Source organism: Pelodiscus sinensis, chromosome 18 (assembly GCF_049634645.1).
Source record: "Pelodiscus sinensis isolate JC-2024 chromosome 18, ASM4963464v1, whole genome shotgun sequence".
Lineage (NCBI taxonomy): Eukaryota > Metazoa > Chordata > Testudines > Trionychidae > Pelodiscus > Pelodiscus sinensis.
In genome coordinates, this window is record NC_134728.1 from 31,624,431 (window position 1) to 31,639,737 (window position 15,307).

At 46.7% G+C, this 15,307-nt stretch overlaps 1 protein-coding gene across 1 annotated transcript in view; it reads left to right on the forward strand.

Moving 5' to 3' along the window:
- Positions 1-14,945, forward strand: part of UQCC1 (ubiquinol-cytochrome c reductase complex assembly factor 1) — a 110,964-nt gene extending 96,019 nt beyond the window's left edge. Inside the window, exons 8-10 of the mRNA XM_075901448.1 lie at positions 6,034-6,111; positions 9,841-9,954; positions 13,135-14,945. Of these exons, the coding sequence (XP_075757563.1) occupies positions 6,034-6,111; positions 9,841-9,954; positions 13,135-13,269 (327 nt within the window). The 3' untranslated portion in view covers positions 13,270-14,945. The remainder of the gene's footprint in view (positions 1-6,033; positions 6,112-9,840; positions 9,955-13,134) is intronic.
- Positions 14,946-15,307: the final 362 nt, after the last annotated feature.

The following is a 15,307-nucleotide window of genomic DNA, read 5'->3' on the forward strand; positions in this document are numbered from 1 at the left end:
TCAGGAGACTGACGGCTCCCTTTAGACACTTTGCTGCCCCCGTGGTCAGGGGCTTTGTTATGCTTTCCCCTCCAGCGGTGTAAATTCACAGAGTCCTCAAAAAGATCAGGGTGAAAATGATCCTTGTAGTGCTGGGTTGGCCTCACCAGCACTAGTTTGGCACATTTCTGGATGTCTCAATGGCTGCTCTGGTCAGACCTGCTATCTGTAAACCATGGCAGTTTTCTGCATCTGAACCTAAGGTGCTGCAGCTGACGGCTTGGCTGCTGCATGGTTGAATGAGCAGGGGCAGCAGTGCTTGTCTGACATGCAAGAGGTCCTGTTGGGCAGTAGAGAGCCCTCCACCAGAACCATCTGCGTGGCCAAATGGAAGTGGTTTGTCTGCTTGACTTTGGATAAAAGCATCTGTCTCGAGTGAGCCTCGCTACAGTTGACCCTGGACTACCTTCTCTGTCTCAGGCTCCCAGGCCCATGCCTTTCATCAGTCAAGTTCCAATTGGCAGCTACCTCAGCCCCCACCTGCCTCTCAAGTATAAGTCCATTTTCTCCCAGGACATGACTGCCAGGTTCCTTGAGGGCCTCGAGTGTTTCTACCCGCACATCAAGGACCCCATTCTTCCATGGCACCTCAATTTCATGCTGCCATGAGTCACAGGGCCCCCCCTTCAAGCCTCTGACTTCCTGCTTTCTGTCTCCTTAAGGGGCAGGTCACATTTCTAGTGGCCCATTTTGTCTTTGAAATTAGGGCACTCACCTCAGAACCGCTCCATACAGACTTTTACAAAGATAAGGTCGAGCTGAGGCCACACACAGCTTTCCTGCCCAACATGGTCTCTCAGTTTCACGAGAGTCAGGACATTTTCTCACCTGTCTTTTTTTCCCTACATCTCAATAGGGCATTGCATTAAAAGGACCAAGCCATTTTGCAAGTTGAAGCAATTGTTCATCACAGTGGCCAGTAGGATGAAAGGTTGCCCAGTGTCTGCTCAAAGAATATCTTCTTGAATCATGACCTGTATTTACTACTGCCATGATCAGGTGAAAGTGCCACCTCTGGGGATTGTCACTGCCCACTCGACCAGGATGCAGGACTTTACTGTAGGGCGGCCACCTGATCATCTAGTCATATGTTCACATTCCACTATGCACTTACCTCAGAAGGCCTGAGATGATACTGACTTCAGTAGGACAATAGTACAAGTCACTAAACTGTGAACTCCGAGCCCATCTCTGAGGAGACTGCTTGTGAGCCACTGTAGTGGGACAGAGTGGCCACCCACTGACCCAGAGGAGGAGGAACCCCTCTGGCCGCCATGTTGGGTTGAGCCTGCCCCTGCCCGGACACCTGACAGGAAGTCAGGGGATGGGTCTAGGGCTATAAAAGCCCAGCCTGTGTATTCAGTCAGGGCTGAGCCGGCAGAGGAACCAGAGGCTTGCTCATGGCTCCCAGCCTGGGAGGCTGGGGCTGAGGCCTGGCCTGGGCCTGGGCCTCCAGCCCTCTCTGAGCCAGAGGCCGACTACCTGCTCCCTGCCTGAGAGGCCGAGCCCTGGCCCGACCCGCCTACCAGATCAGACCATGCAGAAGACCCAGAGGGTCAGCCTAATTCCGTGCCCCAGCCCACGCCCAGGAACTGGGAGAGACTGCGGCTGCTGCCAAGGCCAGAGGCTTGGCCCGAGTCCCCGACTGAGCCTGACCCTGAGGACTGGCCCCGTCGCCTGTCCCAGCCTGCACCAGGAGACTGGCTGAGCCCCGTGGACCTGTAGGCAGCGGAAGATTGGACCAGACCGCCGGGACCCCAGTAGGATGAGACCCCCATGAACTCCCTACCTATGCCTCCAGAAACCCAGGTACTGGATGAGGGGGAGAGGGGTAGTGGGGGCTGTTAGGGCCCCAAGGCCGACGCGTTTTGGGCTGGAGCCCCCGCTGAGCCTGTAGCAGCCTGCACTGCTGCTCCTAGGGCCCTGGGCCAGGACGCAGTAGAGTGGGTGGGCCTGCGTTCCCACCCCCAGCCACTTACTGGGTGGCAGTCTCCCCCTCGCCACCATCGTAGGTGATTGTCCTGCACCCCTCCTGAACAAGGAGCCCCCAAACCTGAGTGTGTTGCTGCCATGCCGTGAACCAGAGCCTGGCCTATTGTTAAACTAACTGTGTTTGTTGCTGCCACGCCCTGAACCCAGGGTAGGGTTGCCAAGTGTCCAGTATTTCTGCTCTTTGTCCGGTAAAAAAAAAATCAGAGAATACCGGACATGTGCAGTGTGCAATGTCCGGTATTCTCTGGTTTTTCTGGCTGCACACTGGACGGAAGCCTGGCATGGGTGGGGGGAGAGGCTGGGACGTGGAGCCACGATCGGCGCTAGGAGCCTGTGATTGTGCAGAAGCCTGGCGGGGGTGGGGGGAGTGGCTAGGACTCCCAGCCACTCCCCCCGCCCCAGCTAGGCTTCTGAAGTGCCCAGAGAGGCGATCGTGGCCCCACCTCCCAGCTGGAGATTCCCAGGCTGGAAGGCGGGGCCGCCATCGGCACTGGGAGCCTGTGATTGCGCAGAAGCCTGGCGGGGGCGAGGGGAGTAGCTGGGAGTCCACCCCCGCCAGGCTTCTGCAATCACAGGTTTCCAGCGCCGATCGTGACTCCGCCTCCCAGCCTGTGAGTCCCAGCTGGGAGGCGGGGTTGCGATTGTCACTTATCCCGTGTTCCTTTTTTTTTTTTTTTTTTGCTTGACCAAAAAATACTGGGTGTCCGGTATTTTTGGGGAGACCATCTGGCAACCCTAACCAAGGGCCTGGCCATGTGTCATGAACTAATTGTGTTTGTAATGGCCACGCCCTGAATAAGGGCCTGGACGTGCTCTAGAAACTGACTGGGGTTGTTGACACGCCCTGAACCAGGGCCTGGCCTATATATATAGGCTGACTTTTTTTGTATGCTGCCCTGCCTGAAGGAAGGTCCAAGACTAGTGACTTGGGGCTTGGCTTAAAGGGCCAGTGTAGTGGGGCGGAGTGGCCGCTCACTGACCTGGAGGAGGAGGAGGAAGCCCTCCAAGAAGCCAAACCGGCTACAGACACACAATGAAATCGACACAAGCAGGCACTCAAAGGAAAAGTGGTTTCCTACATTTTGCAATGGTTGATCTTTGAAACGTGTTGCTCATGTCCATTCCATTCCCTGTTCTTCTACCTCCTCTGTTGGAGTTGCCAAGAAGATGGAACTGAGAGGGCGTAGGAACATACTAACATGTGAGTCTTTGATAACTGCACATGAGCATGCACACACGTAGAATGGAATGGACATAAGTAACACATCCTGAAGAACAAACGTTACAAAGACAGGTAACTTTTTTTTTTCAGGCACTGGTCCATGGATGTCCTGATTCTGGTAACTGTTTGAGGTAGGACACTCCAGAGTGTGATGGAGCCATGTTCCAGGAGAACTCATCTGGTTTTATTGTTTGTTTCCCGAGAAGGGAATGGTTTCCAAAGAGTGCTAATTTCTCTTAATGTGGTTCGCTTGTTTTATGAGAGAGACTGTTTCTCCAGCTCTTTGTAGTTATGCCTTGTTGGCTACATTTCTTAAAAATAGCATGATATCCCAAGATGTACTTATTGCCATGTTTGTTTAACTTTATCTCCTTCATTAATCCAGTTCTTACTAACCTAAAGCTGCTGCTTTTTGTTTTTAATATAGTAAGTGCTTCCCTAGGGATGTTTAGTCCAGGACTTGTCCCTGTAATGGGACTATTTGTTTTCTTTACCCCTTTGCAAATGCCTGCTGTAACATTTGTAGTATGTGTTAAGTAATCCTTAAGGTAACATTTTTATTATGTCATAAAAAGTGCATGGCAAATATATTATAACTCATGGAATTTGTTTGTTTAAAAATGGAAGGATAATTTATTGAGTGTGTTACATGAGACCTGCTCCCCTATTAGAGTGTAGAAGTGCTGCTTATTTAGAAGTATGTTCTATTGAGAAAAACCACAGTCCCTGGCATCTATAGAGAGAGTATAAGTGTGGTTGGCTAGAAGTGACATCATAGTTTATGTACTCAATAAAAGTTTAATTAAGTCATTACAGGAGTTTCAGTCATCATTTAGCCCTCTGATTTCTTCTGTTTAGGTTTTATTAAACATTCAGCAATAGCTGGTCACCACATCTTGATGGCCTATAAAGTATCTGCATGAATTTAATAGCTTATATAATTGGAAAAATATGTGTAATTGACATAAAAGGAACATTTTCTTTGTGGTTACACTATATGTTTGCTTATAAAAATTGAATTATGAAAAAGGACAGTGGTTTAATGAAGGATTGTATAACTTGTAGATTTGATGGCATGATATAAAATCATTTTTGAGAGAGTAGCTATTCCAGAATGTTAAGATTATTTTATAGCTATAATCCTAATTGACCAGTACTGTGTAGTGTCTGTATTTGATGTGGTATCGCAAGCCCCAAACAATAATGCATTTTCCATAGAAAACACTATACTGATCCCCAACAGTTTTTTTGTTTTGGTTTGTTTTTTAAAACAATCCTCACTTCCATCTTCAGTGTCACACATGGGATGAGGGGAGCATGCATTTTTGTTTCTTTATTTTGGACAGTTTTGAAGATAATTAAATTAGACATTTTTAGATGTGAGCATTTGGAAACTGCCTGTACTAGGCAGAACACAAGAGAATATCCTAGAACACTAGCCATACATAAGCAGTCTCAGGTGTTTGTGACTGAGGTTTGAGGAATGTACTAAGCAGAGACCATATGGGGCTCCTTTGGTGCGTCTTTCCACTCAAAGCCACTAGGCACTGTCAGAGCTCCTTCTGAGAACAAGTGCTCAGTGTCCCTTAAGTCTGTCATACAGGTCCAATATAGGAAAGAATCTTTCCTAAGTCTTTGCCAGTTAAAATGCAGCTACATCTATGATAAGAAAGTTTTCATTACAAGCTGTTTGGGGCAATTTGTGTTGACAAAAGGAAAAATGTAGACGAAAGAAGCATTTTGTAGTGCAGAATGAGTCTGATTTAGCTATCCTTCGGGAGGTCTGGCAGTCTAGCTCCTTCTGGAACTCATAGCTCTGCTGAGACAGGACTCAATGCCACAAACTGATGAGCACCTATACCCAAACTAGCAATCATTTAGGAATCTGGTTAAATTTAACCTGTGGGTAGCCCCAATAACTTTAGGCCCCTGCTTAAGGTCTTTGCACCTTGTAGAATTGAGCCCATACATTAGCTTTAGTTTGACTGCACAGTCTCACACAGTAGCAAAACCAGCTCATTCATTCGGCACATCTATGAGGCAGAGAGAAAGCAAAAAAGGAGGGCCAGAGAAACTGACCAACCAGATAACTCACAGCCAGGAGTTTTAAAAAAATTGGTCAAGTAGCTCTCTGAGTTCTTAATGCTAATATTCAACAACTCTTGGAATGCTAGAGAAGTCCAGGAGGATGGGGGGGCGGGGTGGAATTTAATATTGTGGTAGTATTTAAAAGGAGAAATGCAGTGACCCAGGAAACTGTTGGCTGGGTAGCTAGATCTTGATCCTATCCTGGTCAATGTCATAAAAAGGCTTCCATGCAAGTGCCCAGTATCAGTGAAATGATGGTAGCAGTTTAATGGCATTCAGCATGTCACTTTTCCAACAAACCAATACTGATTTTTGATGTGATTACTTGGTAAAATTCTGTGATTTGTGTTTATGCAGAAGATCAGGCTAGATGCTGTTAATGGCTTTAATATTTGCTAATCTATGAAAGCAACAGTGACAGGCAGTCTGGAGCCAGGGAGGAGTTGGCAGGAAATGGGAGGAATGTGAAATTGACGAGAGAGCATCCCAGGCTGGGAAGTCTCCTACCCCTAGGCACATGGTAATTTTCATTTCTGCAAAGTCTGTGCCAGCTTATCATTCATTTACCTCTACCCTGCAACCTACATGAACCACACTGCACATGCTCCAGTTCTACCCCTCTCAGACTTCGCGGCTCTCCTCAGACCATGCTGCTCTCACTGCTCACAAATTATATTTGTTTTATTTTTCAGATTGATTCTGTTACTCTAAAAGAAAGTATGAGAAGCATGACAGAAAATTTCTATGCAGCTATATTTGGCTATGATGAGGTAAGAGGATATAGTCAGCCCTCCCTACTGACAAGACTAGACCAATAAGCTGTCTAGTGCACAGTTCTCTCCAGTGGCACTGAAAGGTAGGAGCTTCAGAGAAAGGAATATAACACCTACAATACACATCATAGCACAATGGGGACAGAATTCTTCCAGACTGTAGCTCTTATGATCAGTTTGTACTTTGAAACCTGACTAATGCAAACTCTTGTGAGAGGATCAGCCTAGTATGCTGCCTGAGGGTATGTCTACACTGTGGAGTTTTTTCGGATAAACTTCACTTATGTCCACACTGCAATTGCATTCTTTCGAGAAAAAAATTGAAAGAATAGAGGGGTTTTTCCGAAATTGGTAAACCTCTTTCTACGAGGAAGAAGCCTTTTTTCAAAAGAGCTCTTTTGGAAAAAGGCCTGTGTGGATGGGGAAGAGGGAGTTCTTTTGAAAGAAGAGGAAAGAGGAAAAAGCACAGGTGCCCTGGTGGCCACTGCGTCCATAGTAATCACAACTGGAATGCAAGAGAGTGTCCATTCAGTTTAGACGCTCTCTTTTGAAAAAGCAGATCGCTTTTTTGATGTGCATTTGTCGTATAGATGCTCTCTTTCAGAAGAAGTTTTTTTGGAAGATCTCTTCCAGAAAAGCTTCTTCCGAAAGAAGCCTGCAGTCTAGACACAGCCTCAGTTGTGTGCCTTAGGCTATGTCTACACTACTATGTATGTATAAGTTATGTTGCTCAGGGTGTGAATAAGCCACCCCCTTAAGCAATGTAAGTTACACCTAAGTGCTGGTGTGGACAGCACTGTGTCAGTGGGAGAGCTTTACCCACCAGCATAGCCACTGCTGCTCATGGGGGAGTGGGAGGAGGAATTATCTATGTCAATGGGTCGCTTACACAGCACTTACAGCATTGCAGCTGCACCAATGAGTGGCAGGTCTAGCTCCTCTTCTTAGCTCTGGCACAGACTTGCTGTCTAAATTTGAGCAAGTAACCTCCCTCCTCAGTGTCACCTGATCCAGCTGTAGAGTGATGATGGTATTAATAGAGCCTGTCTAATGGGTCAAAATGCACTGCTGTGCATAAGGGCTGTGTGACTCTGCGATGGAAGGAACTACATTAGGGGCAAGCTCATTTCTTTTGCCAGAGCTGATGGCACTGCAGGTGTTGTTCATTCACATCATCATCTACTTTAGGTTTTTATTTAGCTGTCTGCCTTATGAACCGTGAGTTTCCCCAAAGTATTGGACAGCGGGATTCATCAAGATCTTTCCTTTTATTTATTTTTAAGTGTAGCCATGGGAAGTAAATGTACGTCTCTCTTTTAAAACAGTTAAATAAAAGGCAAATGTCTTGTTAAAAGAAAGTCAGATATTGATCTGTAATGTGTGACGGTAATTCCTGGCTAGTGCATACCTGATGGCAGCACCCATCAGAGGACAGGCATTCTGATGTCACAGGGATGGTTATAATCAGTGTTTCCGCTAAGATTTTCCATCCATCAGCAGAGTGAGTTTCGTTACGGGCACCAATATTGAGGTTGTGAGCTCTTGTGCATGTGTGCCTCTGTGGCACCCAGCAGTTACTAACAAATATCATTAGATAGATAGATAGATAGATAGATAGATAGATAGATAGATAGATAGAAAGAAAGAAAGAAAGAAAGAAAGAAAGAAAGAAAGAAAGAAAGAAAGAAAGAAAGAAAGAAAGAAAGAAAGAAAGAAAGAAAGAAAGAAAGAAAGAAAGAAAGAAAGAAAGAGCTGTCATTTGATCTGTGTTAATGCCCGTGATTAATGCTGGGCAGGATTAATGCATTAATTTTTATAATGCGTTAATTTCAGATGTTAATGTGGCGCTGCCCCTTTGAAGTGCAGCTCTCGCACCTCAAAGGGGCAGTGCATTGGAAGCCTGGGATCAGCTAGAGTGCCCAGCTGATCCCAGGCTCCGCCTTGCACTGCCCCTTTGAAGTGCCGCCACTGAGCCTGGGGTCAGCTGGGCACTCCAGCTGATCCCGGGCTCCCACCAGCACTGCCACTTGGAAATGCCGCCACAGCATTTCAAAGGGGCAGCACACACGATTAATTGAGCAATTAATTTTTTTTATCTAATAGATAGATAGTAGATAGATAAAATGTTAAAGAAGAAAAAATACTAAAACAAGAGATAATTAACAAGGTACATGCCTTTATTTATTTAATATGAAATCAAATAAAAAGAAAATTAATACAGGCAGTCCCCGGGTTACATACAAGATAGGGACTGTAGGTTTGTTCTTAAGTTGAATCTGTATGTAAGTCGGAACTGGCGTCCAGATTCAGCCGCTGCTGAAACTGACCGCCAGTTCTGACTTACATACAGAATCAACTTAAGAACCCCAAGCGTCCCCAAGTCAGCTGCTGCTGAAACTGATCAGCAGCTGATTCCAGGAAGCCCAGGGCAGAGCAACTCTGCCTCGGGCTTCCTGTAGTCAGCGCTGGTCAGTTTCAGCAGCAGCTAAATCAGGACGCCTGGGGCAGAGCAGTGGGGGTGCTGCTGGGTTGCTCCAGTAGCGCCGCTCCTCGGCACTACTGGACCAACCCAGCAGCACCCCATCTGCTCTGCCCCAGGCGTCCTGATTCAGCCACTGCTGAAACTGACCAGCAGCGGCTGAATCAGGACCAGAGCACTGGGGTGCTGCTGGGTTGGACCAGTAGCGCCCAGAGTGGCGCTGCGGGACCAACCGGAAGCACCCCAGCTGCTCTGCCACAGGCGTCCGGAGAAAAGCCTAGTCTGCTGGGGGGGGAGGGTACTAGCTGCGCCCCCCCCACCCCAGCAGACCAGGAAGATACGGGCGGCGGACCGAGACGCACCGCGGTCCCGCCGCCTGGGTCCTCCGCGGCTTTGCTCCCAGTCTCCCTGGTCTGCTGGAGACCAGCAGACCAGGGAGACGGGGAGCAAAGCCTCTGAGGACGCCGGCAGTGGGACAGCCGCGGGGCGACTGGGCTGTCCCGCTGCCGGCTTCCCCCGCGGCTTTGCAAAGCCACCGGGAAGCCGGCAGCGGAGCAGCCCAGGCGCGCCTGGGGTGCCCCGCTGCCCGAGCCCCCCCCGCCGCTTTGCAAAGCCTCGGGGAAGCTGGCAGCGGAGCAGTCCAGGCGCGCCAGGGCTGCCTCGCTGCCCGAGCCCCCCCGCGGCTTTGCAAAGCCCCTCCGCTGCCGGCTTCCCCGCGGCTTTGCAAAGCTGCGGGGGGGGGAGGCGCTCAGGCAGCGGGGCAGCCCAGGCGCACCTGGGCTGCCCCGCTTCCCGAGCCCCTCCGCGGCTTTGCTCTGCGTCTTCCTGGTCTGCAGACCAGGGAGACGCAGAGAAAGCCCCAGAGTACACGGGCGGCAGGACCGCGAGGTCCTGCAGTCCGTGTACTCTGGGGCAGCCCCGTTCGTAACTGCGGATCCGACATAAGTCGGATCCGCGTAAGTCGGGGACTGCCTGTACTGCAAAATTTTCAGTAGCCATTTGGTATCTTACATGTATCTGTTCCTTTGAAGCATGTGTGGTGTATATTACAGTGGTGTTGTAGCTGTGTTGGTCTCAATGCCCTGAGTACAGATATGAAAAAGAGATGGCAGCTCCCTGAGGAGGCAGCTGTAAGAGATGTGTAATAAACTGAGACTTACCTAGTCAGACATCAGGTAGCTAAATCTCACCCAAGGTTTCTGCTTGGTGTTTACAGTACTCAAACCTTCTCTCACTCATTATTTTAGGGAATCTTGTCTGATGACCATGTACTGGCAGCAGCCCTTTGGAGGAACCTTTTCAGCAAGTGCTGTGAGGACCCCAGACAACTGGAATTGCTAGTGGAGTATGTGCGCAAGCAGGTGAGCAGCAGCTCAGAGCATAGTCTCTCTTGATGCTTCTTAGGAAAGTCAAACTTTGGGTAGCTTGTTTACCAAGCAGCACTGCACAGCAGTGACTACAAACCTGAGGTTGTCCAGGAGTTTTATAAAATCCTGTTCCATTTTCCCCTCTACTGGATCTGGGTGCCTTCAGTCTGTGCCTAGAAGATTTGCTTTCTTATGCTGGAGCTGCTCACAACTTTGTAGTTGAGGTAGCGTTTTTCATTTGGCAGGAATTTTATATTTTTTGTTTCTAAAATACCTAGAGAAGTGCAAAATAATGGAATTTAGGGTATAAACTCAACTGGTATTTTAGTTCATGATGGTTTGATAAAAATGGATTGAGACTGAAAGAATAATACAAAATCAAAACAATCCCTTTTATATTTCTTACTAGGTTGTCACATTTTTTTACCCGTTTTACAATAAATCAGAAATACAGTATAGGCTTTATTATACATACAACTGCTCATAATGAGAAAACATGGTTTTTACTTAAGACATGATAATCTGTTAATTATAGTGTAGCACACCAAAATACAGGTTTCCACACATTGGTTGGATTGTAGGCTGAGAGATTTTTCTCACTAGTAGCAGGGAGAACCATAAGGACAGAAAGCACAGCAGGCAGAAACCTGAAATGAAGGAGCCCTCCTTCTGCAGAGAAACTGGACTTTCTCTTGACATGCTCAGTGGAGCATGAGAGAGAAGGTGTCTAGTGAGATGTTGGACATAGACAGAAACCATGGAGCGGACCGAATAAAAGGAAAACAGACGGCCTAAGGATGGATAGGCTAGTGAAGAAGTCAGAATAGTCAATAATTTGAAGGTCACAAAAGGGGCATGCAAAATGGGATCAAAGCAGAGCAAAGCCGCGGAGCACGCGGGCAGCGGACAGCCCAGACGCGTCTGGGCTGCCCGCGTGTTCCGCCGCTTTGCTCCCCGTCCCCCTGGTCTGCAGACCAGGGGGACGGGGAGCAAAGCAGAGCAAAGCCGCGGAGCCCGAGGGCAGCAGGACAGCCACGGCGCATCTGGGCTGTCCCGCTGCCCCTGTGCTCCGCGGCTTTGATCCGGACGCCTGTGGTACAGCAGCTGGGGCGCTGCCAGTTGGTCCCATAGCGCTGCTCTGGGCGCTACTGGACCAACCCGGCAGCACCCCAGCTGCTCTGCCCCAGGCGTCCCCAAGTCAGCCGATGCTGAAACTGACCAGTGGAAGCCTCTGCCCCGGGCTTCCTGGAATCAGCTGCTGATCAGTTTCAGCAGCAGCTGACTTGGGGATGCCTGGGGTTCTTAAGTTGAATCTGTATGTAAGTCAGAACTGGCGTCCAGATTCAGCCACTGTTGAAACTGATCGGTTTCAGCAGCGGCTGAATCTGGACGCCAGTTCCGACTTACATACAGATTCAACTTAAGAACAAACCTACAGTCCCTATCTTGTACCTAACCCGGGGACTGCCTGTAGTCTACTTAGATTTCCAGAAAGCCTTTGACAAGGTCCCTCACCAAAGGGACCTTTGCTGCTTGTTAGTTCCTTATCCACCACAGTTCTTGTACTAATCACCGTCACTGATGTTTGTCATATATGCTCTAATTCACACAGGAATTAATTCAAGAAAAATCTCTGACCTGTGATATAGAGAAAGTCAGACTAGATTATCAAAATGGTCCTTTCTGATTTTATAATCTTTGCAATGTGGTAAGGAGTACACCCCTCATCAGCATCAGACATGTCTGCCATGTGTTACTGAAATGTGTGTTACTGGATTGCCAGATGCTGTGAGATGGCCATAGAGCTGCAGTAACCAAGCAGTTTTTCTCAGTTTGTGTCAGGCCAGGAGACTGTGACTGTTTCTTTTGAATGTGAACTGAGTTATGTTAATCCATTTCTTTGTCACCTCAAGATGGCAATATGCCCTGCATTGTCCTCACTTTAAATTAGTGTGGAAATTAAAGATGAAACAGCCTGCATGACTTAGCAAGTAGTGTCTGTCACCAGGAAAACATGACGCCAATGCTCCTAGATCTGCATTGACTTCTGGGTGCAGAGTAAGATGGGGGTTTTACACCAGAAGCTCTAAATAGCCAGAGACATGCCTACTGAAAGGGCAACTCCCTCTCTATGCTGTATATCCACAGCGTGTAGGCAGGCAAAGTAATTCAGTTGGAGCCTCCTTGGTAGACGAGAGTGAGCTGCAGACAGGACTTTCTTTATGAGGGGCCCTTAAGTTCAGAATTTACTCCCCCTTCTTCCTCTTCCTTGATCCAAATGTGATGACCTTTAGGGCATGCTGCTGCAATTCCATCTTTTTACCCAGTCTGATGGTAAAGCCAGCTTTTGGCAGGGCCAGGTGAGAACTGAGTTGTGGTTATCACTGATTGGCTCTTTTTGGGTTGAGGGAGATGAGTCATAGAGGATCTTTTAGCTTGACCAAAGTTTGGTCTTGTGATATAGCCTAGAATTCATGAGGCCTGGGTTTAGTTCCTGGTTCTGCCACAGACTGCCTGTGTGATCTTGAGCAAGACACTGTGAAGCAGAGGCAGTCCTTCCTCCCTCTCACCCATACCTTGTCTTGTGCTTTCATGTCACCCTTTTGGGACAGGAGCTTTATCCAGCTATGTGTGCAGGTCTTCCGGCCCTTCAGCTCTGATACCAAGCATAGCATGGCGGCAGCACCTAGTACTTGGGAGAGAGGTTGTTTTGTAAAGGTCTAAATGAATCGTTTCACTTATTGATTCATATTAGTCACCAGGACACTCTCAGCCACCAGTGAACCGAATATCCCCTCCATTCTTCTAAGCATGAGGGTCTGATCCAATATACTGGTTGCAGGTCAAAGCTTCCTCAGCACCCTGCTCTCTTGTTTGCCTCTCTGTCAGGATTTTCAGAGACCAGTTTATTTTAGAAAACCTTGTGTAGACAGTCCTCCTGTAGCTCCCTGTCTGCTAGCCCCCTTTTGAAGAACTTTCAGCCAGTTGCCCCTTCCTTCTAGTCTTCTTCCGCTCAATACTAAAAGACTCAAAGGAATCCCATGCTTCTACTTCCTTGCTTGAAAACATGCTGCTTGCGTGAACTCTTGATGAGTTTGGAATTGTCAAGAGAAGTCTTGAGACCATCTTTAGTGAGTTCAAGTCAGAGATAAGTTATTTCCTTGTGCGTTTCAGATGCAATACCTGGATGCTATGAATGGAGAGGACCTGCTACTGACTGGAGAAGTGACTTGGCGCCCTCTTGTGGAGCGTAATGCCCAAAGCATCCTGAAGCCAACTTCCCCAGCCTATAATGATGAGGGACTCTGAGATCTTTATCAGTCAGTGAACAATATGTTAAATCAGCTTGTACCTAAAAGAGAGGTTCTCTCATTCTGTGAGGTACCCAAGAAGGGAAGGAATAAATATTTGTTTTTGAAAGAATATATTTAAATAAATAGCCTTTGTGTATGTATTTACATGTTTGTAAACATGACAGCAAAACTCTTTTGAATATTCAACCTAGGATTAAATATTGCTAGTTCATTTGAGGGATGCCTGGCTGTTGGAGAAGTGTAAAGCTGGCTCTGCAGATAGGTCCTGAGAGACAGTGTTAATCTTTTGAAAACCAAATATCTTACCAAAAGTGATAGGCAACTCATGAACAGGGCTCTCCACTCCTTGGCAAGAGGGGAGTGCTTCACACAGATACAGTGATGTGACTCTGCACCATGAAGAGCTGCCAAGCACAAGGCTGAGTTCTGTTTGTTCTTGATGTTGAAATACAGCTATCCTGGTTTGGAGGGACAGTGTCAATTTTTGAATTAAAATGGTTGGGAATTGCCTGAGAAGATCTTGAAATGGTTTTCAATTAAAGCCCCTTTTAGGGTCAGTCGGTGATTGGCCCCTTACACAGCTGCACAAGAAGAGGTAAGTGCAAGGAGCTGGAGCCAGGACCTGGCATATCTACAGACCTTGTTAACCTCCTTGGGTACTAGTCACCTAGAGAGGCAGGGGACAGGGCCATGGTAGGATTTTGACTAACAGCCACTTTAGAGTCTTTATTGTATCAAAATAGCCGTATATTCCTGATATGCCCATATACTTCTAGAGGTATGCTCTAGTGGTTGCTGCAGTAGAGTACATCTCAATGGTCTATTCATGTTTTCTGTGGAATAAAAGTATGCTCCACCCACAAAGAAGAGGTTCAAGACCTTTTCTAATTAAACAGGTGACAGTTACCTGAACAAGATTGTGGAATGAAAACCTGTACCAAATAAAAAGAAATAAGGGCTTTATTGCACAAGCTGGAAGTCAATATTGGGTTTCTATAGTTTAATGTCTGAAACTGGGTTTATTGTGTCCAAAATGTTCATAGGAAACCATTTGATCAAGTAATAAAACTGTACTTGTTTTGTGTACTGTGAAAAATGTATTTGCTGAAATTGGTGCTCTGTCATGTCAGGATATAGTCAAGTCATCTTTAATGTCTGATTACACTAACACACATCAAATGTTCTTATTTCTGGTGTAAGTGTGATGTCTTCTGTAGCTGCCTGCTCTTAATGCCACCTTTCCTAGGCCATTTGCATCCGTGTTAGTCATCACCTTTCCTGTCAGTGCCAAGAGAGATGAGAATATGATCTCCGAAACACAGGCAAGTGCTTCTTAGCCTTCGTTTGAGGAACAACTACTAGTACATTTTTCTCTGTGTGAGCATGTGTAGAAAAGTAATTTTGTTAGGTTTTTCAAAAAGCAAACTTCCTCCGTTTAAGATGTTATGAGTCATATAAAGAAACCTTATATGTGTGAGGTATATCCCACTTCTGTAAAAACATTACAAACCAAACAACTTTCTCTCAGTTTATTTAAGATGCTTTTGTTGCAAGCTGAGCTAAGGAGAGAACCCTCTTCTGTATGAAGTATTATGCAGTATGTGTGAGATAATAACACCTTGTAATTCATTACAGCTGTGTTGTATTTACATTAAAGAAAGCTTAGCTGTGTAGGAATTTGCTGATTAATTTATTTTTAATGGGAGTGAAGTATACCAAGAACCAAAATAAACTTTACTGTGTGTATCTTTCTGCTCCTGGAATAGATGGAAAAATTAATGGTAGATATTTTGGCTCAAAACTACCTACATTAATTCATAAACAAAATGGTCATTTAAATGTTAACTCCTTTCCTGCTCTGTCATTTTAGCCTTCAGCTATCATACCTGTCATGTCTCCCAGGCCACGAGAACACTGGACTAAAACATTATAGCATTTATACCATAGCATAGAAACTTACTGGACATAGACCTTGCCATACCACAGATATGGTAGGCCTTCAGGCTAGAGTCCATCATGCCTTTTGTGCTATT